Genomic DNA, 25,225 nt, shown 5'->3' with positions numbered 1-25,225 from the left:
ACAAGTGGTTTTCTAATTTCATCCAACCAGTATGTGTCTTGCACTCTTCGGTTTTTAATGTAAAAAAGTGGGACAAGTAATTTCATAATTCTATTTTTATGTTATTTTAGGTGCCGTAAGACCGTTGAAAATTGGCCTTCACGTTAATTTTTTGTACCAAATTCTAATGAGTCAATGAGTGAACCCAGTGGCTAAATTTTCTAGCTCCGCCCCTGACCCCTAACGTCCGTATAATACTGGGAAGTGTGAATACAGTCAAAGACATGACACGTCGAATCTGGGCTACACATATGACTGGAACAACCTATAAACATACCACAGTAGTTCAGAAAATGTTTTCGTTGTGAACTGGTGTACAAATACCATAGTTTTTAAATAGCATGATATGTCGGTGCTACAATATTTGCAAGGGCTACACGCTAAGCCATTTAGCAGAATTTAGGGCCTGTTCGGGCAGCTTCCCAACTCCTGAAAATCCTGAAATCCAGCTTCCCGTTTCGTATGCCAGCTTTCCAAATGAAAGCTAGCGATCGGAAAGCCGTTCGGTGTGCCAGCTCCAGTTTTCTCTCACAACGCATGGGTTGGCAGCCTTTTTCAGTTGATTTTGGTCTACTGGGAGTTGAGGACAGGCCAAACTTGGCCCAAGTTGGAGCTGGCTGGCCCATTAAGCTCGATTCTGGCCTGGTAGGGAGGGAAGGGAGTCCCTCCGGTCTTTTCTTCGCTTGACGAAATGTTTTCTTCCACTTCGCGGTGGCAGCTTGCCGTAAATAGCTCGAATTCCAACTCTTGCGATTCCTGGGATCGACGAAACACCAGCTCCCAGTTTTTGTACGTGGATGCTGGTTCGATCCGGGAAGCCAGCTTCCTGGCGCCGTTCGGGCTAGCTCCGCTCGCAAATACATGGAAGCTGGGAGCTGGCGAGCTACCAAATAGGCCCTTAGCGTGTTATATTTTTTTGCCAATATGCAGAGCTTGCATATCATTCCATTGAAAGAAAAAGTTAGAGCGAGTACAAGAGGTGGTACACATGGCATGGACGCGAGAGATACATGGAATGCTCAGCCCAAACAGAGAAAAACAAGGCTAAACACGCATTCTCAAGAAGTGATCGAAACCAACAATTAGACAACCAACATCTCTAAATCCAGAACAGAGGACGCTGCAAAGAAAACAAGACAACGCCTTCACGAAGAAGAACGACGCCAAGATGTCGTCGCCATCCAATCCTGATAATCGGACCTAGGGTATCCCCTGATGCTCAAAGAGGGGCACACATAACGGCCATGGTAGCACCTCCAAGAAGGGGAAGACACTCGCGGGTGTCGCCGCTGCTAGTATAGGATGTAAGGATTTTGCCCTGGCCTGAGTACAAGCAATCCCAAGCAGTAGGAGCATCAATTGGAGAAGAGGAAGTCGGGCATAGGTCAAAGCTGTGACCAGTACAGGAACGAGAACCACGCCCGCCGCCGAAGGAGGCACAGGGCACCGCCGGACATGTGAGGTCCAGAGCAGGCGGAAGGACGGGCAGGTCACGAACATGGGTGAGGTTGGGTGGTTGGGAGGAATGAGAGGCATCGGGGACGTGACGATGGCCGGAGACCGAAATGATCCTGGATTTGGAGGGGAGCGCATATCCAGGCCACCAGGTTGGATTAAGCCATGGGGACTCACACTTTTGGGTTGGGTTAATGGCTACGAAGAAATACTTCTTCCGTTGTGGATCCTTCGCTATTAAAGACGGACCGGGAATTAGATTCTGGAAGGATAAGTGGCTAGGCAATGCTACACTTCGAGAACAATATCCGATTCTATACAATATTGTGCGTCACAAGGCTGATACTATCGTCACGGTTTTGGAATCCTTTATGTCAAATGTGACATTCAGAAGAGATCTAATTGGCCCTAGACTTGAGTCGTGAAACACTTTGTTACTAAGACTATACACGGTACTACTGTTACTGGGAGCCGATGAATTTCAGTGGAACCTACACGTGAATGGTAAATTCACAGTGGATTATATGTATAGTGCTTTGATCTAGTCACATGTGCCAGTTGATAAGAATAAGAAGATTTAGAAGATGATGATACCGCTTAAGAATAAAATCTTTGCGTGGTATCTTCGTCGAGAAGTCATTCTTACCAAGTACAACCTTATTAAGAAGAATTGGCATGAAAGTACGCAATGTGTTTTTGTCATCACGACAAAACAATAAAACACTTGTTTTCCAATGCAAATTGGCTCGTTTTATATGGTTAGTCATCCAAGTAGTTTCTGGCTTGTATCCTTCAGGTAGTGTTGCTAATATATTTGACAACTGGTTACATGGGATAAAGTACAGGTTTAAAATTCTTCTCATGATGGGAGCGTTTGTTGTTATTTGGTCGCTTTGGCAAGGTATTTAACCATAAAAGTACTTCCCTTTTGCAGGTTATCTACAGATGTACCAGTACGCTCTATGCTCGTCTCTACAATGTGTGAAGAATCGAGTCTTGTTTACAGATATGTGTACACGCTTAGAAAACTACTTCTACCCCACATGGATGGTAGCATGATATTAGGATTGGCCCTTCAACGGTTTAGGCGTCATCCAGTCTCTTCATGAATACCTGTATTTTGTCCTTTTTTTTCTCTTTCTGAGACTGAATTTGATTTGGCCGTGTGCATCTTAATTATTCAGAGACCGGGTGTAATATTTAAATAATAAAGTGTTATTTATGAAAATTTTAGAAATAATTTGTACAGCGTTTGGATCGAGTTGCCAAAGGACCGGTAGGGCTTCGCCAGCAAGTGTTTTTTGAAATATTTCATCGTGACTTATCGATTTATTGCAAAAGCAGGTAAGCAGCACTTGTAAAAAAAGAATCATGGTGAGGTGAGCATTGCCGCGAAACTATCAGCGATGCTCCTGACGGTGGTCTGCGACACCGCCGAATCGCCGCCAAGGTACCACCTCTGGATCATCTCCGCCACGGCCGCGTTCTCCACCGCCACCTTGGCCTCCTCCTTGCCTTCCGTCACGAACGATATCTCTGGCGCGGCGGTGACCGTGGCCGGGAAGTGGAAGGTGACGACGGAGCCGGGCCGGAAGTACTTGGACTGGAAGAAGTCGGAGACCTTCTCGAGCGCCTCCTCCTCGTCGTCCTCGTATTTGTCCGCTGCCACGAGGCGGTCCCTGACGGAGCTCTCGAGCTGCACGCCGTACTGCGACCCCTTGATCTCCTTGATCACCACCACCCTCAGCACCTTCTCCACCGGAGCTGCAAATGCACGCGCAACATCGTGTCAGAAACATATGACCAGCGTCACTTGTTGGAGGTCGATTATCATCCATCCATCGTCTCACCGGAGACCAGGGCGTCGAAGAAAGCCTCGTCCTCCATCAGCTGGCTCTTCCCCTTCCAGCCCTGCAGATGCTCCATGGCGCCGTCGACGTCGAGGTAGACCCCGATGGCGTTGAACTTGATCTGAAGGAAATGGATCTCAATGTCTGTGACGCCTGCACGTTGAAGTTGAACTTGATTGTGTCAAAAAAAAAAAAATGATTCGTTCGTGTCTGTTCTTCAGTCAGAGATTCTAGTGCTTGCCATGGCCGACGAGCGAGAGCGTCTTGGCGCCGGCGATTTCCCGCGGGAACGGGATGCCTTCCACTTCCACCGTGGCGGCGGCCTTCTTCTCCTGCTCCGATCCCACTGCAGTTAATTTCAAGCGAAATCCGATCAAAAGCTGACTCTGGTTTCTTTTTCTCGTTTGCCACTCATGATACTAGCTGACCTGGGCGTGTTAAAATTTGTTTGAAACAAAAAGAGCAGAAATGAGAGTAGAGCTGGACAGGCTTACTTGTTTTCTTGCAGAGGTCAACAGATGAAAGAGAAACAAAGAGGAAGATGATGGAGCAGCTTTGCGTTTGTTATGGCAGAGATGGAAGAGCGTGGGCGTTTTATCGTCGTGCTTCCGTGCGATGGGGGTGGGAGTAGGGGTAGGTGGGAATAGCAGGAGTGGACATGTGGCTGTACTGAGACTGTGAGATACAACTACCACTGAAGTAAGCGTCCAAACAAACAGCGGAGGGTTTAGGGGGTTAGGTGCATCTCGTGGTCAACAATCGTTCACGCAAATGGTCCTGTTAGGCAAAATTGATAAATTTGACCTATGGACGAAATCAAATCACAGAATGAACTATCCGTGAAACAATTTCACGCGGTTGATCTTTTTGTGTGACGCCTGATACGAAGGCGCCACACTACATTGTGCAATGCCTCACAGATAGGCGCTACACGCCTGTCCAGCGTCGCACCCATGTGATCCGAAAATTACTAAGTCAGTGTGCAGCGCCTGAGAGCTAGGCGCCACACTATACAGTGTAGCGTCTAGCTTCTAGGCATTGCACTAGTGGTTGCTTCATTTTGTAGTGCAACCACTAGTGCAGCGCCTGAGAGCTAGGCGCCCCACTATACAGTGCAGCGCCTAGCTCTTAGGCTCTGCACATTGACTTAGCAATTTTTAGGCAGTCTAGGATGCAACGCTGGCCAGGCGTGTAGCGCCTATCTGTGAGGCGTTGCACAGTGTAGTGTAACGCCTTCGTGTCGGGCATCACACAAAAAGGTCAACCGCGTGAAATAGTTTCACGGGCAGTTCATTTTGCGATTTGATTTCATTCACAGGTCAAATTTTTCAAATTTGCCGTCCTATTATACTAGTTTTTTCTTTCGCGTAAATGCCCTTGGTATTTTAACCTCCCAGAAACACGAGGAATGCTCAGCTGGTCCTCCTAATAGAAAGAAGAGAGAGCTTTTTTTAGATGAAGCTTTGAGGGGGCTGTTGTTTTCTTCTCTTTTTACGTACTTCCTCCGTTTCTAATTACAGTATTTGTTTTAGATTTGTCTACATAAAGATGTATCCAGCCACGTTTTAGTGTTAGATACACCTATGTCTAGATAAATTTAAGACAAGTAATTTGAGACAAAGGTTAAATTTGTCTAGATGTTTCCAGTGCTATATACATCTGTATCTAGATAAGATTTTTGGGATGAGGGTAATACTTGTTAGCATCTTTCTGCATCTACCATTGTCTTTTTGTTTTTTTCTAAAGGCAGGGACAGGGTATGGTGTAGAAGATATTCCCTCCGTTCCTAAATACTCCCTCTGTTCCAAAATAGATGACCCAACTTTGTACTAATTTTGTACAAAATTGAGTCATCTATTTTAAAACGAAGGAAGTATAAGTCTTTATAGAGATTCCGCTCATACGGAGTAAAATGGATGAATCTAAACTTAAAATGCATCTATATACATCCATATACGGTTTATAATGGAATCTCTATAAAGACTTAGATTTAGAAACGGAGGGAGTACAACATTCTAGGGTAAATCTAAGACAAGCATGCTTATACTTACTAGCATCTTCCTGCATCCACCATTGCCTTTTTATTTTTTCGTACACAAGGCGGGGACAGGGTTAGTGAGCACAGAGACAGGTCATTCCATTCCTTTACAAAATTTGTTGGAGAGTCCCTCTCCCTGCAATCAAAATCGGACGTGGCTTCTACAACAACCTAACATGATCCAGCCACCCTTTCTAATTCAAGTACTGGCATGCAATTATTATTATACTCCTACTTAGCCTTTAGCGAGATAGTATTAATCTACTACTGTGTACTCTTATCTTCCTTCTCTTTTACCAACAAGACACCTGGAAGTACTACTAATCAACATCCAGTTTAACAAATCTCTAAGTTAGGACAATCATCACCATGGGTTAAAAAGGAGAACCTAGGAAAAAGAAGCACACATGACATGAGTTTGCCATCTCTTTTCTGATTAGAGAACAGAAAAGAAAGAGATGATCACACCATTCAAGACAAGTGTTTCTCTTCCAGTTTGATCTACGACTGAATTTACAGGATGGCCACACACAACATATGCAAGACAAGTGTTCTTCTCTTCCCCCAATCATCCCTCCCGTAAGCTGAAACAAACTGCCTATCAGCCTGTGCTGCTGCCCTTCACATCTCAATATGGTGAGAATGGTTGGGGATCTCTCCTTGGTTGTCCAGGGGCATGTACTGTGCCATGATAGCGCGGATCTCTGAATCCATGTAGCTCTGTGCGTACAAAAAAAAGCATCACAGAAACGGTTTAGACGACAGCCTAGAGTTATCTATGTCTAAACAGTCAATCTGTACAGGTATCTTACCCGGATCCTGTACTTGTACACCGCGTATCCTGCGATTCCTACTGCCGCTAGGCCAAACAATAGAAACCATAGGAAATTCCAGCCTACCCGTGCTCCTGCATCTTTGCCTGGATAAAATGTGTTGACTTAGTAAGCTTTTGACAGCTAATCTATTGAAGAAACAATCACAAATAAAATGAGCGAGCATCATATAGATTATTATAGCTAGCCTTGCAATTTGGGGGATCTTATGGCCTCCAAATATCACAGATTATAGCTTAGCTCAAGTATATAGGCGCTACTGCTGGGGCGATAGTAAGCTTGTTATAGGAGATATGGACATACTTATGCACGTATCATGCTCCTTCATGTACAGCAAGCCACCACCACACCCGCACTCGTAGCTTCCCCATGTGTTCTTGCATTTACATTCCTTGCACTGGCATGCAGTCCTTTCCTTGCATTCATCAACATCTAGCACAAAATATTTCACATCAGCACAGCTACAAAGGAGTTGCCAATAATATGACCAACAACGTTCAGTACGCTATGACTGTCGCAGAATTCTAGGTGGATATTCATATTTGTTCACTCAAACACAAATATTTTTGTTATTTTTTAAAACTACGGAGTAGGTTCCTATTCATATTTGTGCACAGAAAGCTACAAATCTGCAGGGCAAATAAGCAGTTGTGATAGCATAATGGAGTTCAGGGACTGACTCTTACCTTCACATTTGTGAACACCATCACCTTTGAACCCATCTGGACATTTACAGCCACCATCCTGCAGGTTATGAACACCAGATATACACCTTTAGATTTCAGATAATACATGTGGCAGCATTAAGGTTAGGAACAAATCCAAACTGATTACTTACAGTGCAGGCAGAGTGTGTCCGGCCATTCCTGGTCTCTTTCCAACATCCACCATTGTTAATCTCACAGCGACCAGATCCTGAAGCTAAAATAACAAGGGCAGGTACAAGAATATTCAATGAGACTAAACTTGCATGTCCTGGAAAAGAACTGTGTTGTGCACAGCCCAGTCGCTACTTACTATCTTCAGTAATAAGGGTTAGAGTGGTAAAAAGTAATCAGCTATCTGAGGCAGGGTACGGTCCATTACATTATTTCAATACTGAAAAATAAACAAAGAAAAAATTATCCCAATTTCCTGGTATAGGTACCTTCACAGTGAGTGTAGCCATCACCAACAAATTTTACCCCTTTCACAACCGGGCATTCGCAAACTCTACCACGGAAAGTATCCTACATATACAACACACAAGTAACATCATATGCATATGCTAAAAAGAGAAAAGTGTTGTCCCATGAACTAGAATTTAGCACAGAAGATAAGACCACCAGAAGTACCTTGCATGCAGATATGTTAGCAGCCTTATCGTGCCAACAGCCACCATTGTTCTCCAAGCACTCGTTGGTTTGTATATCTACAATTTGATAACAAGAATTGACGATGCTTGAGAGAAGGATACCAGACAGGTTATGCTTGCCATACTCACAAAGCAGCACCGAGGAAAAGGGTATGGAAATCAATGCACTAACCTTCACTCAAGCAAACGGCAGGCTCAGTAGTTTCTTGGAAACCTGCACAAAGTGCTTTAAGAACTGCCCCTTTGTCAAGTTTCCCTGCAAAACAAATGTTAGGATAAGCACAACCGGAACCACGTAACTTGCTGGTAGCTATAGTGAATTGCATTTGTGGTTTGACAGAGCACACACCTCTGTATTGTCTATTATTGATGACCAGTGTTGGTAATATAGTGACATCGCCACGAGCGCCTTTGCCAATCTATGTAAGACGGTCCAAAATGATACAACATGATCACAAGTGGGATTAACAGAAGAGACAAATCACACAAAAGTACCAAGTACTAACCTGAGCATCCTGTTCAGCTTTCAGCACAGGATTTTCTTCATCAGCATTTGGATCACCAATACACTTATCTATTGCTTTGTGATCAAGTCCTGAAAATCATAAATGTGTTCAATACAATTATCTACACCACACTTTGAAAGGTATAAAGAGGCGATGCAAAGACCAACATACCAAGTGACTTGATAACTCCATCAGCACATTCCTTGGTATACTTCTTTTCCTTCATTGGGCAGCGGATTGCAAAATCGGTCACATAGTCCCACCATAACCAAGGCTTCTTATTCTCCTTCGCAACTTTATAAACACAGACTTGCCGCAAATTTTGAACCACCACGTCTTTCCCATCATACCCTTTGCTGAAATCCTGTTCCGGGTCAGGTGCACAGTACCTTCCATGGTTGATACACTGGGACTTGCACTGCTTGCTTAGTGTGAAGGCCTCCGGGCAATACCAGGTAATGTAATGAGGAGTGAACTGTGTGTATCCCTTTTTCTCAAGTATCTGTGCTGGTCCTTTAAAGCTCTTAACGAAATCAATCTGGCTGTCACATTTGGGACCACATTCATCGTTACTGTTGGTCCAGAACTCGTATTCAACACGCTCATCAGGGTGAGGCAGGGACTCCCTCCAATCTAAATTCACATTAACCATGTGACCGCCATCGACTGCTTTCCTGAGTCTGTCCCCGAAGCTTTTTGTTATCAGCGCTGATGGTATGGTGATGTTCTCTAAATAATCAGCCCTTCCACTCTCTTCAGGTGTATCCATTGTAATTAGAGGCTCATCCTTGTCATCAGCAACAAGAATAGCCGCCACTCCTGCGTTCTGAGCATTCCATGCCTTCTTTGTGAAGAAGCAATCTATATAGAACACGAAAAACCATGTTTTATGTAATCAACGGCATATTTTACTTAACCAACACAACATGATTGAGCATATTTTAATTGACCGAGTAGAATGCAACATGGCCAAGCAGACAAATAAGAATGTTAAACAAGAATCGGCTGAAACAAAATCAGCGGAACATCACAGAGGTCAAACACCAAGACAGTGACATGGGTACTAAAGAAATCACAGGAGGTGTTCACGGTAAAGGCTTTTCAGATCCTAAGTGTGACCCAGACTGTGAGACAGGGATTTCGTCGTTGTACGAAATCCGGTCAACTAACATTCAGCTCAATCACTATCATCACATGCCAAGATCTAATTTTCAAGGCACAGAAAAGACTAGACGAATTAACAAAAGATACTTATCTCACTTCTAGGGCCAATTATATCCATGCAGGCTAAGGGAAAGGAAACAATTCTCTACGGTAATTTGCTCACCTCCCCGGTCGACTAGCAAGAAGGTGGGCAAGGACCCGGGCTTGGCCTTGTAGGAGATGTCGAAGTCGTCAAAGCTCTTGCAGGCCTTCCGGTTGGACTTAGGGTAGGCGACGACGCCGACCATGGTGCCCCCGTACTGCGGCACGCCGAAGTTGCCAATGGCGCACTCGTAGCTGCCTTTAAGAGAGTCCGGCGCCGTGACCTTGAGGCTGTTCTTCTCCACGACGAACCTCCCCTCGCAGCAGCAGCAGAAGCCGTACAGGAGCACGGCCAGCACCAGCAGCAGCCGCGGCGGCGCCGGCGGCGCGGATCGGAGCCTCATGCTCCAATGCGGCGACTGCACCTCGAGGAAGGATCGATCTTGGTTCCGGGGGCTGTACGGGCGAGGAAAGACGGGGGGATAAGCGGGATTTAGCGGAAAGACTGGGACTTTAGGCCGCGGAGGAAGGAGTTGGAGTGTGTTTATGGTATTTGGATGGGCGGAGGAGTTGGGAGCTGGGAGTTGGGGAGATTTTGGGGGAGAAGATGGTTGCGGGAAGAGAGAAAGATACGGACTACGGAGAGGCCATGGTGGTGAAAAACGCTGTCGTAGAGTTGGGAGTTGTGGAGATTTTTACTTTGGATTTCTTTTTCTTTATTACCCAAAGCGTCGTAGAGTTGAACACTTCTTTTTTTTTTTCGATAACTGCCACACGTGTGGCATGGACAGGAACCCGCCCGCACGCCTCGTGTGGCATGGATGGGAACCCGCCCGCACGACCGCGTCCGGGTGCGCAAAGGCACAGCCCGCACGTCCGGTGTGTGGCAACCCCGCCCGCAGGACACCGTCCGGGCCAGACGACCCCGCTGCTCGCACGACCAGCTGTTCCCGGCCTCTGATCGATCCCCACCCCCGACTGCCGCCATCGTCTCCCACCTCTCGAACCCCTACCTCCATCATCGGCCTTCTCTGGTTGCCATGGCAACCAGAACAGATCCGTAGGGCCTTCCCACCGCAAACCACACCCCAACCCTCCCTCACCCCCCGCCCTCCAAAGACGATCAGCTAAAAGCAGGTGAAATCTACCGATCTCATACTGCTTCTCATCCTTCTTCTGGACAGAAAATTGCAAATTTACCGATGAAGGTGGCGACTGGATCCACGCTATAGGGATAAAACACTACATGGTTCTGTGTATCTTCGCATTTGCCAAGCAGAATACACCAGATCTGCCATGTACTACGTTTGAGATTAGCTTAAGTTCCTAGTTCGCTAGACGCAAGTAGTTGGTAATGAAATGTATGAGTAGGAATCCCTTAAAAAGGAAGAGAAATGACAAATTTGGAATAAAGGGGGTGGGAAAAATTAATTGCCACTTGTGTCTAACGTTAGTTGCCACCTTTCGTTGTCGTTAACTGCCACCATGTTAACCTGTTGCTTGACATCCTATTGTAGTGGTTGTTGCCATCAAATCGAACAGATAGCTAGCACCCAGATTTTAGAAAAAGAGAGTGGATGTGCATGTCCTACTTGCCGTGATGTGTTGGTTGTCTATGCATGAAAATGTGATAACACTGACGTGTTATCTTCTATGTGCAAGCAGCAAAAGAATACAATTTTTATGGATTGTTGATGCGTTCTTGTTCATGCAGTGATTGAGAACACATTGGCAGAAACGAGACGCGAAAAGAATGAATCACGAAGATGGCGTTGATACTTGGGGTTCTCAAAGTCCAGAAACGCCCCCTTGGGATGCATCAGAGTACAGTCAACTCATTTCTGCAGGGTCGTTACTGCCACTACTAGAACAGTGCGCAGGCATTGGTATGATGCGTGATAACAAAGAAAAGAACATTTGCCATGTTCGCGACGATGAAGATGACATTCTACTTATGTCCTACACTGTCGTTTTTTCGCAGGTTCTTATGACCAAAACACACTCAGGGGGGCTCCATGGCAAGTTCAGTCACATGGCGCTAACACTGACAAATGTTCGGGCGACCAACTTCAACTAGTTAATGTGGAAAATCAAGGTAACACATACGGAAAAGAATACATACTGGTCTGGACATGAAAAATAAACTTGCAAAGGTTGGCAAAAGACTCACGAGTTATGTTGGGGAAAAATGCAGAGCCTTCATGCAGCACGTGGCATCAGGCAGCACCCATGTACCTGCCATCGATGTCATACACAGGTGAGTCCACAAAAGTGAAGTTGCGGACGGTGAATTAGCAGAAGGAGCATAGTTGACAACTGCAGTTGCCATAACTGGACAACTGCAATTGCCATAAATAAAAAACTGCAGTTGCCATTCCTGGACAACTGTTGTTGCCCTCCCTGGACAACTGTTGTTGCCCTCCCTGGACAACTGTTGTTGCCATGAAGGAACAACTGCAATTGCCATGCCAGGATAACTGTAGTTGCCATGCCAGGCAACTGCAGTTGCCATGCCTCGACAACTGCAGTTGCCATGTATTGACCAACTACTACCATGCTTACAGGTTATTACGGTGGTGGAACCCCGGCAAACGTCTCGTGGCAAGCTTCACAGATTGCAAATAGAGCACGTCAATTTGGTGTGACAGACAACACAAGATGGGCACATGCAGCACAACAAGGTAAGGAAAAATTGAACCGCAAAAGAGCGCTGCATTTGTTTTTTTGTGGCAAATAGCATGTGACGAAAAAAAAAATTTGTAGCAGTGATGGTGGAAAAAAATCAAGCATAAAACGCTAACAAGTGGTTGTGTGCAATGAGTCATATATTGTCTTCGGAAATTTGCCAACTGCTAAAAGCATGTGTGCAGCACTAATGGTTGATCGCATTTGCCTAGTGAGCTCAAGTCTAGAATGCAAAGTTTTGATGCTAGAACACACTAGTTGCCATGTATTGGTAACAGTATTTGTCATGTATGCAGGACTGCAGATGCCATGCATATAGAATCCAAGTTTTTGTACTAAAAAGGAGCTGGTTGCCATGCATTGGCAATCAGTAGTTGCCATGTTTGTTGGACTGTAGCTGTCATGACTGGACAACTACAGTTGCCATGCATGTCCACACGCAGACTCACGGCTTGTTATTTGAATGATGTCATGCCAAATCACTTGAAGTTGATGTGCTCCGTTATGATAAACATGTTATTCAAGCAAAATCTTACGCTCGTACCTGTTTTTTCTATTACAAGGCCTACAACTATAGTGAACAACGGCGCGGGGACATCTACTATGGGGAGCTCTGAGCGCACGGAAGATGCGTCCCACCAGCCAGCCGACAATCATGTTGCAAACAATGCCGAGTCAGAGTCGGAAATGGCAATCATTCCAGCAATGCCGACAAGCACCCCTTTAAACACAAGCACTGGCAACACTCAAGTAGATGAAACTGCCGCCGATACTGAAGTGAATGATGAAACTGATGATGAAGCACAAGGGGATGAAGATGGTGGCCAATCAGAGATCGTGGTACCTCAGCCACCGAACGTTGGGCAGAGATTTGAATCATTCGAAGAAGCAAAGGAATTCTACCAGACATATGCAAAGTTTCATGGGTTTGCGGTCAACACCGAATACCACAGGAAAATTAAGAAAACTAACGAGTACAGCAGCTGTGAGATGAGGTTGAAAGTGCAACTATCCCTAGGTGGTTTTGGTAATTCATAACAACATATAGCTCACTGAGCTAATGCTATTCCAAGAATATTATTTCAGGAAAGCTCAATGAATGGCATGGCATGGATGATGAAAGTGGATCCCTCAAAATACTAAGGACAAAGGATTGGCTCAAGCTCAAAAGCTCAAGACTCTTCATTTTATGTTTTAGTGATCCAAGATCACATTGAGTCTATAGGAAAAGCCAATACTATCAAGGAGGGATGAGGTGTTGCTTAATGAGCCTCTTGCTTCATGTGCTTAGTGATATGCTCCGAAACCCTCAGCTGCTTTCTCACATCCACAAATGACCTAAACCCAAAGCCAAAATCGGTCACACCGATTCTTTCTATCCGGCGCCACCGAGTTTGAAAGTCATAGCCACTGCCACAAACCATAAGCAAATCGGTCTTACCGATAGGGATTTCGGTCTCACAGAGATGGGATTGTAATCTCTCTGTTTCCCTTCGTAACGTTTTGGTCTAACCGAAGTGAGCGATCGGTCCCACCGAGATTGCAATGTAAACTCTCTGTTTCCCTTTTGTAACATTTCGGTCTCACCGAAAAGAGCAAATCGGTCCCACCGAGTTTACCTGACCAACTCTCTGGAAAGCTTATTACCAAAATCGGTCTCACCGAGTTTGTGTAATCGGTCTTACCGAGATTATGTTATGCCCTAACCCTAACTGAATCGGTCTCACCGAGTTGCATGTCAGTCCAACCGAAAATCACTAACGGTCACTAGGTTTACTAAATCGGTCCGGCCGAGCCTGTTGAATCGGTCCCACCGAGTTTGGTAAATTGTGTGTAATGGTTAGATTTTGTGTGGAGGCTATATATACCCATCCATCTCCTCTTCATTCGTGGAGAGAGCCATCAGACTAAACCTACACTTCCAACTTACCATTTCTGAGAGAGAACCACCTACTCATGTGTTGAGGCCAAGATATTCCATTCCTACCATATCAATCTTGATCTCTAGCCTTCCCCAAATTGCTTTCCACTCAAATCTTCTTTCCACCAGATCCAAATCCCATGAGAGAGAGTTGAGTGTTGGGGAGACTATCATTTGAAGCACAAGAGCAAGGAGTTCATCATCAACGCACCATTTGTTACTTCTTGGAGAGTGGTGTCTCCTAGATTGGCTAGGTGTCACTTGGGAGCCTCCGACAAGATTGTGGAGTTGAACCAAGGAGTTTGTAAGGGCAAGGAGATCGCCGACTTCGTGAAGATCTACCTCTAGTGAGGCAAGTCCTTCGTGGGCGACGACCATGGTGGGATAGACAAGGTTGCTTCTTCGTGGACCCTTCGTGGGTGGAGCCCTCCGTGGACTCGCGCAACCGTTACCCTTCGTGGGTTGAAGTCTCCATCAACGTGGATGTACGATAGCACCACCTATCGGAACCACGCCAAAAACATCTGTGTCTCCAATTGCGTTTGAATCATCCAAACCCTTCCCTTTACTTTCTTGCAAGTTGCATGCTTTAATTTCCGCTGCCTATATACTCTTTGCATGCTTGCTTGAATTGTGTGATGATTGCTTGACTTGTCCTAAGATAGCTAAAATCTGCCAAACTCTAAAATTGGGAAAAGGTTAAGTTTTTAATTGGTCAAGTAGTCTAATCACCCCCTCTAGACATACTTCAAGGTCCTACAAGTGGTATCAGAGCTTTGGTCTCCATTTGCTTTGATTTCCATAGCTTTTGGTGGTCATAGCCTTGGTTTCACAACCTAGGAGAGTATGGCGTCTAGCGAGGGAAATTATCACCGTAGAGGTCCTTACTTTGATGGTACTAATTTTGCTAGTTGGAAGCATAAGATGAAAATGCATATTCTCGGACATAACCCCGCTGTTTGGGCAATTATTTGTATTGGCTTGCAAGGTGAATTCTTTGACGGGAGAGAGCCGAACCGTGAAGCTAACGCGGAAGAATTGAAGATGCTGCAATACAATGCTCAAGCTTGTGATATCATCTTCAACGAATTGTGCCCCGAAGAATTCAACAAAATCAGCCGTCTTGAGAATGCAAAGGAAATTTGGGATACTTTGATTGATTGCATGAAGGTACCGAATCCGTCAAGGAATCCAAGTTGGATGTGCTCCAAAGTCAGCTTGACAAGTTCAAAATGAAGGATGGTGAAGGTGTCGCTGAAATGTACTCTAGGCTTGCTCTTATCATAAATGAGATTGCCGGCTTAGAAAGTGAAGAGATGACCGACAAATTCATCATCAAGAAGATCCTAAGAGCATTGGATGGAAAGTATGATACCGTGTGCACATTGATCCAAATGATGCCAAACTACAAAGATCTCAAGCCAATGGAAGTCATTGGAAGAATTGTTGCTCATGAGATGACGCTCAAGGATAAGGAGGAACTTCACAACAAGTCAAGTGGTGCTTACAAAGCCTCAAGTGAAGCCCCCACATCATCAAGTGAGAAACAAACCTTCAATGAAGAATTGAGCTTAATGGTGAAGAACTTCAACAAATTCTACAAGATTAGAAGCAAAGAAAAAAAAGCTCCAAGTCAAGGTCTTACCATGACAAAAGATCTTCTAGTCGAGAGAGAAATTGCTACAATTGTGGGAGACCCGGACACTATTCCAATGAGTGTACGACACCCTACAAAAGAAGAGAAGATTCTCCAAAAAGAAGAAGCAAAAGAGAAGAATCACCACCAAGAGAGAGGAGGAGTAGAGATGATCGTTATGAACGAAAACCCTCACAGAGAAGCAAGGATTCGGAAAGGAAGGACAAGTCATCACGGAGCTACACAAAACAAAGACATCAAGCTCATGTTGGTGAATGGGTATCCGGCTCTGACTCCGACAATCACTCCGAGAGAAGCTATCACTCCGACTCCGAATATACTCAAGATGAAGGTGTTGCCGGTCTAGCACTTGTGTCAACCAACTCCTACGACATATTTAATTCACCAAATGAAGGAATTGGAAGATGCTTCATGGCCAAAGGTCCAAAGGTAACACATCCTGAGTATGTTGATTTCAATAGTGATGAAGATGACTTGCTTGTGGATGATGATTTACTTGTTGACAACTCTAGTGATGAATACTATGACGAAACGTCAATTAATCATGCTAATCAATATAAAACGAATGACAATGATAAGGAGAAGATTGAGCTTCTAACTAAAGAACTAAACACTCTTAAGTTAGCTCATGAAACTATCTTCGAAGATCATCGAGAACTTTTAAGGGCTCATGAGAAGTTACGCTTTGAAAAGCTCAATCTTGAGCAAGAGCATGAGTTCTTAAAAGCAATCAATGATGATCTATGTAAGAAAAGTTCTTCTTACATTGCCAAGCGTTTACTCTTATCTACTTACATGCCTCAAGTCAAGTCTAGTAACAAGTACAAGAAAGATACTTCCTCTAGTAGTAACAATAATAATGTCAAATCCAATATTGTTGCCTCTAGTAGTTCTCTTGATTCCACTAATGATTCTCTTAGCCAAGTTACACTTGAGCAAGAAAATAGCTTATTGAAGGGAATTATAGAGAAAGGTGTTTACAAGAGCCTTGCCGGGTGTAAGCAATTCGAGGAAATTGTACGCAAGCAAGGAAGGCACCAGAAGAATCAAGGTGTTGGTTTTGAACGAAAGTTCAATGCCAATGGAGTTGAGTGGGAAGAAGATCAATACCCCAAGACGAAGTTTGTTCCTCAACAAGAGAAGTATGATCCTACTTCCTTCAAGGGAACACAAGCACAAGATGATCTTTCACCACAAGACCACAAGAACAAAGGCAAGGACAAGCTTCAAGAAGAGATTGATGCATTTGAAGAAGCACCTAAGGCCTCGTTCAAGTGGGTTCCCAAGACTACCTCAAGTTCTACTTCATCAAGTACAACTACAACTCCAAGGATTCCCATCAAGATGATGTGGATCCCGAAGAAGAAGAACTAGAGAGTTCTTGAGGGTGACTCCGCCAACATTCTTCACTCATATCATTATGGCAAGAACAAGTGCAATCAACTTCCACATCTTGCACTAGTTCAAGGAGTCACAAACCCTCATGTTGGTAAGGCAAGGGACAAGGTAACCTAATGATTTCATGGACATCATCTTGTCTGTGCATCACTCTATATCTATGGATATTCTTGTTTATTCCTTGTGGGACTCACTCCAAAGGATTGCTCCAAATGATCTACATCAACATTGAGCATCCACATCTTCAACACCTACATGAAGTCATCATCGACAAAACCCAAGGTTAGTTCATCCCTCTAAGGGGGGATCTCACATCTAGGGGGAGCTTAACTCTAAGAATTGAGTCAAAGCAACTCTAATGGTGTGAACACATCAATGCATTATGTAAAAGTGGTAACCCCACTTGAGCTTAAACGATGAGTATGACCTATGATCAAATGTCTTTCATTTGACTCCTAAGTCAATATACTCATATATAGATGACCTAGTCATCGCCAATTGTTTGATAGATGCTAGAATTGGTTGTGCATGCTTTGCCACATATTTCATTTGCCATCTTATTGTGTGAGCATGTTGGTGCATATTTTACTCATTCAAGGACATCCACTTGTTGTTTTGATTGATTGGCTTCTTTTCTTTTCGCCAAGTGGATGGACAAGAATGCCTAAGAACCTTCTCTAGCTATCTATGCTTTTCTCGCCTCAAACTCTATTCATGCTACATCACAAAATTTGATCAAGTCAGATTCGAACCACTCTGTGTGAGGAGCACTCGGAGTCCCTGATTCGTCATAGACTTAAACTTCCCAAACTTCTTTGTGATTCTCGGTCTGACCGATTCCTCCATTTCGGTCCTACCGAGATCATTAAGTCGATCTAAGATTTCAATCTCGATGCAACCGATTTGAACTTTTCGGTCACACCGAGTTGCTGTAACTGTATACAGTTATGCATCTCGGTGCCACCAAGTTGTTCCACTCGGTCACACCGACAGGGTCGGGCTATATATAGTCACAGGCAAAAATTTGGAAATTCCTCCGAACCCCTTCGCCCGCGCAATAGCTCGCTCTGCCTCCAAGGTCTCCGGATCGTCTCCTCGTCGCCAGCTGCCTCCTGTTGCTGGTCTCCGCCGCCATCAACGGATTTCAACCCCGCCGTTGCCGTCGTAGCAAGTTCATCGCCAAGTTAGGGTATGGACTCAATCACTATGCTATCCTCGTCCGATTCCTAGCACATTGTGTTCTTATTGATTCTTGCCACGATTGAAACACTCCTATCCAGTCAATGCAATCCGTAGATTAGATGAGATTCAAAATTTTAGGGTTAGGTTTCCGCCGAAACCATCTCGGACCCACCGAGTTGAAAAATTCGGTCCCACCGATTTGGCTTATGCCATTGCACTAGTAACTCTCGGTCTGACCGAGAATTGCTAATTGGTGAGACCGATTTTAGGACTCTGTGAAACCCTAGCAGTCTCGGTGCCACCGAACTGTGACTCGGGCCAACCGAGTTCATCAGTTTAGGTTCCAAAACTGCTTCGGTATCACCGAGTTTGAAAATCGGTTGATCCGAAATGCTTTCTGTGGAAAACTAAAACTGAATTTTTGAATCATTCTTTTGCAAAAATCTCTGCATTTTGTGATGCTCATCCACTCTATCTCATCTATAACTCTTCACAGGGTCAGCAGTCAGTGTTTGCAGCATGTCAGACCAGAGTGACAGCCAGAACAACGATGAAGAGCAGATTCACATGAGTGAGGGCACTAGTCCCTCAAGCACTTCAGATGAAGGCAGCAGAAGCACTCCAAGTAATCTGCCCAAAGCTGCCACCAGGCAAAGGAAGAAGAGAACCTCAGATTCTGAAGATGAGGACTATAGAGCTGAAGAGGATGAGGCTACTTCCAAGAAGGTAGTACTCAAAAAGGAGTATGGCTCAGCACATAGCATAAAGCCTGGACTGAATAAGAAGGTTCCTGCCAAGAGGACACCTATGCCCAAGGTCAGAAGGTCCACTCAAGTGCCAGAACAGACTGAACCCAAGGAGGCACCTGCAAAGAAAGTCACAACTTCCAAATCCAAGAAAGTTCCTACTGGAGAAACTATGAAGTTTACCATTGAATCAGAGGATGAAGTTGCTCAGGATAAGAAGAAGAAGAGAGCAAGAACCACAACTGCCCAGGTTCTTGGAAAGCCCTCAATGAGAAGAGATTCTGAAGAGGAAGAAGAGGTTGCTGCACCAGCACCAAAGGCACCAAAGCTTATGGGTGATGCTATTAGATCAGGGGCTGCAACATCTAAGCCCAAGGAAGCACCCAAAGCTGCCCCCAAGGCCAAGCTTGCACCAAAGAGGAATACCAGGAGTATTCCAGCTGCTGAGAAGAATAAGGTCTCAGTGCCTAATGTTGCTGATGAGGAAGATGAAGAAGGACAGGTCCTAAGGAAGCTCAAGCCCAAGATACCAGACCACAATGATGCCCATCCTGTGGCTGACGACATGAACATCAGAAGAGACTCAGGGTTGAGGCTATGGAGGCTGATAGATCCATATGCCGCAAGGAGAAGAACTGCTGTTGATTACAGGTTCCATACAAAGGAACAACAGGACTTCTATGAGACAATCTTGTTGGATAAGAAGCCCATAATGTGTGATATGAGGTGGGTCGACTGGACCTACATAAAAGAAAATGAGGAACACTATCCTGGAGTGCAAGACAGTTCTGTTGCTTGTGGAGTTGCTGATTTTGTTGGGCAAAAGTTCACCAACTGGAATGATGAACTCATTATGCAATTCTACTCCATAGCACACTTCTATCCAGATGGAAGGATAGTTTGGATGTCTGAAGGTTCAAGGTACCAGTCCACTGTTGAGGAATGGGCAAGACTGATCAATGCCCCAAAGGAAAATGATGATGACCTGGATGTATATGCCAAGAAGAAGATGGACCACAATTCCATGGCACACATGTACAAGGAGATCCCAGACAAAGCTGTTGAGACACATAAGTTTGGATCAGTCCACTTCCTTCTGTCAGGGCTTCCAACTATCAATTGGATCCTAAGGCACACTCTGTTGCCTAAGTCTGGTGACCACAACATGATCAGAGGGCATGCAATCAACATGTTGCACTTGTTTGATGTGCCTCAGAAATTCAAAGTCATGGGCCTTATGGTTGAAACCATTAAGAGGACTGCAGCAGATCAGAAGAGGAGTTGTGGATATGCCCCTCAGATTCAAGAGTTGATTAACTCAAAGATGGGAACAGACAAATATCTATTGGATAAGGAACATTTTCCACTTTATCCAGACTTTGAGGACAATCAGGTTGTCATGAATGAGAATGATCCATCATCAGTACATGCTCAAGAGAAGAAGGAGAAGGCAAGGAAGGAGAAGGATGCCAAGATGCCAACTCAAGAGGAGGCATCTGAGTATTTCTTGAAGAACAAGCAGGAGCAGCTTGGTTACATAATAGCATCAACACTGAGGATTGAGAAAGGATTGGCCACCCTCACTCAGAATCAGGAGAGCTTGGAAAGAATCATGGAACTAAAATTCCATGATCTTGATGTCAGAGTAACTGAGATTCAGTCAGTTGTGGAGCAGGTATAGGATGACATGCAGGAGAGGCAGGGCAAGACTACCACTAATGTATTTGCCAGAGTGCCTAGAGCCCAGAGGTCAGTTGCAGTGCCTGTGACAGACACCAGAGCCACATCATCTGCACCAGCTACAGCTCCTACAGCTCCAGTGCAACCAGCTCCAGCATCAACTCCAGCACCCTCTACTTCAACTGAAGCCTTCGTTCTTGGAGCTATCCGGACACCACCACCTGAAGATCAAGCCTGAGAGTCGATCTAGCACTATGCATTTTCTATGAACTTTTTGGTAACTTGGTGCCAAAGGGGGAGAAAAATGTATAGATCATAGGCTTCGAAAGAGAGTGTGTTGCTTTTATTCTCTCTTGATTTGGTGGTTAAACTTGTTTTCTTTTGATTGCTTGAGATACTATGCTATTCTTGTGAGACATTGATGATCATGTGTTTGATCATAAGCTACAGTTATGCATGTTTGATGATATTATCTTATCTATCCTATGTGATCATTCACTTTGCTTGGTGATGAGTGCATATATTCAATCTTTATCATTTTGAGCGCTCCACCAAGATGTATATGACATGGAAGAGTAACCCATGAGCCTAATTCCTTGTGCATTTGCAGTCCAAAGCAAATTTTAAACTATTCACAAATTTAGGGGGAGCTCTTGCTTATCACATACTTCTCAAAGCGACGATGTTGTTAAATCTTATTATCTTTTGTCGAAGCTTTGATCTATATGTTGTCATCAATTACCAAAAAGGGGGAGATTGAAAGTGCAACTATCCCTAGGTGGTTTTGGTAATTCATAACAACATATAGCTCATTGAGCTAATGCTATTCCAAGACTATTATTTCAGGAAAGCTCAATGAATGACATGGCATGGATGATGAAAGTGGATCCCTCAAAATACTAAGGACAAAGGATTGGCTCAAGCTCAAAAGCTCAAGACTCTTCATTTTATATTTTAGTGATCCAAGATCACCTTGAGTCTATAGAAAAAGCCAATACTATCAAGGAGGGATGAGGTGTTGCTTAATGAGCCTCTTGCTTCATGTGCTTAGTGATATGCTCCAAAACCCTCAGCTACTTTCTCAAATCCACAAATGACCTAAACCCAAAGCCAAAATCGGTCACACCGATTCTTTCTATCCGGCGCCACCGAGTTTGAAAGTCATAGCCACTGCCACAAACCATAAGCAAATCGGTCTTACCGATAGGGATCTCGGTCTCACCGAGATGGGATTGTAATCTCTCTGTTTCCCTTCGTAATGTTTCGGTCTAACCGAAGTGAGCGATCGGTCCCACCGAGATTGCAATGTAAACTCTCTGTTTCCCTTTTGTAACATTTCGGTCTCACCGAAAAGAGCAAATCAGTCCCACCGAGTTTACCTGACCAACTCTCTGGAAAGCTTATTACCAAAATCGGTCTCACCGAGTTTGTGTAATCGGTCTTACCGAGATTACGTTATGCCCTAACCCTAACCGAATCGGTCTCACCGAGTTGCGTGTCAGTCCCACTGAAAATCACTAACGGTCACTAGGTTTACTAAATCGGTCCGACCGAGTCTATTGAATCAGTCCCACCGAGTTTGGTAAACTGTGTGTAACGGATAGATTTTGTGTGGAGGCTATATATACCCCTCCATCTCCTCTTAATTCGTGGAGAGAGCCATCAGACTAAACCTACACTTCCAACTTACCATTTCTGAGAGAGAACCACCTACTCATGTGTTGAGGCCAAGATATTCCATTCCTACCATATGAATCTTGATCTCTAGCCTTCCCCAAGTTGCTTTCCACTCAAACCTTCTTTTCACCAGATCAAAATCCTTTGAGAGAGAGAGAGTTGAGTGTTGGGGAGACTATCATTTGAAGCACAAGAGCAAGGAGTTCATCATCAACGCACCATTTGTTACTTCTTGGAGAGTGGTGTCTCCTAGATTGGCTAGGTGTCACTTGGGAGCCTCCGACAAGATTGTGGAGTTGAACCAAGGAGTTTGTAAGGGCAAGGAGATCGCCTCCTTCATGAAGATCTACCTCTAGTGAGGCAAGTCCTTCGTGGGCGACGACCATGGTGGGATAGACAAGGTTGCTTCTTCGTGGACCCTTCGTGGGTGGAGCCCTCCGTGGACTCGCGCAACCGTTACCCTTCGTGGGTTGAAGTCTCCATCAACATGGATGTACGATAGCACCACCTATCGGAACCACGCCAAAAACATCCATGTATCCAATTGCGTTTGAATCCTCCAAACCCTTCCCTTTACTTTCTTGCAAGTTGCATGCTTTAATTTCCGCTGCCTATATACTCTTTGCATGCTTGCTTGAATTGTGTGATGATTGCTTGACTTGTCCTAAGATAGCTAAAATCTACCAAACTCTAAAATTGGGAAAAGGTTAAGTTTTTAATTGGTCAAGTAGTCTAATCACCCCCCCCTCTAGACATACTTCAAGGTCCTACAGAGGTGCCACAAGGCACGAAGGAACAAGAAGCGGAAAGGTGTTGCGCCTATCGTTCCGGAACGAAAAGAGAGGTATCATTCTCAAGACGGAATGCCATGCCGGTGTAAGCTAAATGTAGATGGAGCACAGTAGGTGGTCACTGAATATTTTGATGAGCACAACCACAAACTCATAAAGAAGTTCGACCTGGTAAAATTTCTGACCGCCCACGAAGGATTCACCCCGCCCCCCCAAAAGGAAATTCATAAAGCTGTTACATGATTGTAACGTCGGTCCATCAAGAATGGTCCAGATACTATCACTCATCCACAACAAAAATGGGACTCTGAGTAGCATGCCCTACATACCAGCTGATGTCACAAACCTAAAGGCAAAGTACCGTAAAGAGAGCAAGTTGGCTGACATAGAGGCCACAATGGCCTACTTCGATGAGAAAGCGAAGGAAGATCCTGATTTCTTCTACAGGATAAGGTTGGACGATGAGGACCGTGTCAGGAACATGTATTGGGTGGATGGTGCTGCAAGAAGAGCCTACAAACATTTCCGAGATTGCATTTCATTCGACGCGACGTATCTCACTAATATGTACAAGATGCCATGCGCTCCATTCATAGGAATAAATAACCACAATCAGTCGTTGCAGTTTAGATGCGGGCTCGTTCGGAACAAAGACACGGATGGGTACGTTTGGCTGTTCAAGACTTTTTTGGAGTGCATGGATGAACTTGCTTCGACGAACATAATAACAGACCAGGATTTTAGCATGCGTGCAGGCACAGAGGAGGTCTTTCCGTTGGCAGTGCACAGGCACTGCAGGTGGCACATTATAAAGAAGGCTGGGAGATGCTAGGACCGTTCTTTGCTGATCGTCCAGAGCTGCACAAGGCATTTGAGCTGTGCGTGGACCACAGCTTGACGGTGGAGGAGTTTGAAAGGAGCTGGATGGCCATGATTGAAACATATCAAGTCCAAGACAACGAGACTCTTGCTAGCCTGTGGGAGAAGCGAATGTACTGGGTGCCGGCCTACTTCATGCAGTGCTTCTTCCCGTTTCTGCAGACTATGCAGCGCAGCGAGGGGTTCAATGCTGTTTTGAAGCGGTACGTGAGCCCTGGCAACTCATTGCTATAGTTTGCCAAGCAGTACACAGCTTTGCAACCAAAAATACTGGGATCTGAGCTACAACAAGAAGCGAACACCGTGCTAAAGTAGCAAAATTGCTAACGTATTTACCGATGGAGAGGCAAATGAGCAAGATATACACCAACAAGATCTTTAACAAGTAAGTCAGTTGCGTTACAGTCTTATTTGCACAAAGCACGAAGGCAGTAGGTGCCATATAGAATGCAATGCAGTTGCCATGATATGTGGTTGTCATGTTTAATGAAATACTGTTGGCCATGCTTACTCAGCTGCAGTTGCCATGTCTAATGAAAATACTGTTTGTCATGCTTACTCAGATGCAGTTGCCATGTTCAACGAAATGCAGTTGCCATGTTTAATGCACTATACTTCCATTGGGCATGTTGGTATGCAAATGCCAATGTCAATTGAAAATGTTATGTTGTTGCCATATTTACTGAAATGCAATTGCCATGTTTACTGAAATGCAACTGCCATGTTTGCTGAAATGCAATTGCCATGTTTACTCAACTGTAGTTGCCATGTTTAATAAAATGCAGTTGCCATGTGTTTATACACTGTGCTTCCATTGGGAATGTTGGTATGGAAATGACAATGGCCAGTTGAAAATGTTATGCAGTTGCCATGTTTAATGTACTGCAGTTGCCATGTCTAATGTACTACAGTTGCCATGTCTAATGTACTATAGTTGCCATGTCTTATGTACTATATTTTCCATGTTCAATGTACTATATTTGCCATGTTTAAACGAAATGTATTTCTATTTTCATGACAACATAAGGTGCTACAAAAAAAGAGCGCACGATAGTTTAACAAAAAAACACACAAAACTTGCAGATTCCAGGAAGAAATAAAGCGTGCCAGTATGTTCACGGCTTTCCAGGTGGACGAACATACATTCAAGGCGTGTTCTATTTTGGGCATGTCAGACTCAGAACCTGAAGACCCGGACAAAGGAAGGAACTACTTCGTGAAAGCCTCGATAGGCCAAGGCGAATACTACTGCCAATGCTGCAAGTTTGAATGGACGACATTGTGTGCTG

General features: G+C 44.6%; 2 protein-coding genes across 2 annotated transcripts; both read right to left on the bottom strand.

The window, feature by feature from the left end:
- Positions 1 to 2,688: 2,688 nt before the first annotated feature.
- On the bottom strand, positions 2,689 to 4,031 carry LOC123111354 (chalcone isomerase-like protein 2). The gene is made up of 4 exons (XM_044532131.1): positions 3,839 to 4,031; positions 3,586 to 3,690; positions 3,345 to 3,497; positions 2,689 to 3,258 (listed from the first exon to the last, which is right to left on the bottom strand). Coding segments are annotated over exons 1-4 (654 nt in total). The 5' UTR covers positions 3,840 to 4,031; the 3' UTR covers positions 2,689 to 2,863.
- A 1,666-nt stretch (positions 4,032 to 5,697) lies between these two features.
- Positions 5,698 to 9,965, bottom strand: LOC123111353 (vacuolar-sorting receptor 1). Its single transcript, XM_044532130.1, has 12 exons — positions 9,403 to 9,965; positions 8,247 to 8,936; positions 8,076 to 8,164; positions 7,919 to 7,988; positions 7,742 to 7,825; positions 7,550 to 7,626; positions 7,363 to 7,444; positions 7,054 to 7,136; positions 6,902 to 6,959; positions 6,519 to 6,647; positions 6,195 to 6,301; positions 5,698 to 6,102 (listed from the first exon to the last, which is right to left on the bottom strand). Exons 1-12 carry the CDS (start codon positions 9,722 to 9,724, stop codon positions 6,004 to 6,006), a joined length of 1,890 nt encoding a protein of 629 aa, XP_044388065.1. The 5' UTR covers positions 9,725 to 9,965; the 3' UTR covers positions 5,698 to 6,003.
- Positions 9,966 to 25,225: the final 15,260 nt, after the last annotated feature.

This window comes from Triticum aestivum, chromosome 5B (assembly GCF_018294505.1).
Source record: "Triticum aestivum cultivar Chinese Spring chromosome 5B, IWGSC CS RefSeq v2.1, whole genome shotgun sequence".
Taxonomy (NCBI): Eukaryota; Viridiplantae; Streptophyta; class Magnoliopsida; order Poales; family Poaceae; genus Triticum; species Triticum aestivum.
This window is presented reverse-complemented; position numbering and strand designations above follow the sequence as displayed.

Coding starts and splice junctions, on each gene's coding strand:
- LOC123111353 (XM_044532130.1), bottom strand. CDS start 9,724: ATGAGGCTCCGATCCGCGCCGCCGGCGCCGCCGCGGCTGCTGCTGGTG. Junction 8,165..8,246: donor TGGAGTTATCAAGTCACTTG/GTATGTTGGTCT, acceptor TATGATTTTCAG/GACTTGATCACAAAGCAATA. Junction 7,137..7,362: donor TGGCTACACTCACTGTGAAG/GTACCTATACCA, acceptor TTGTTATTTTAG/CTTCAGGATCTGGTCGCTGT.
- LOC123111354 (XM_044532131.1), bottom strand. Junction 3,498..3,585: donor GCTCTCGCTCGTCGGCCATG/GCAAGCACTAGA, acceptor TTCAACGTGCAG/GCGTCACAGACATTGAGATC. Junction 3,259..3,344: donor CTTCGACGCCCTGGTCTCCG/GTGAGACGATGG, acceptor GTGCATTTGCAG/CTCCGGTGGAGAAGGTGCTG.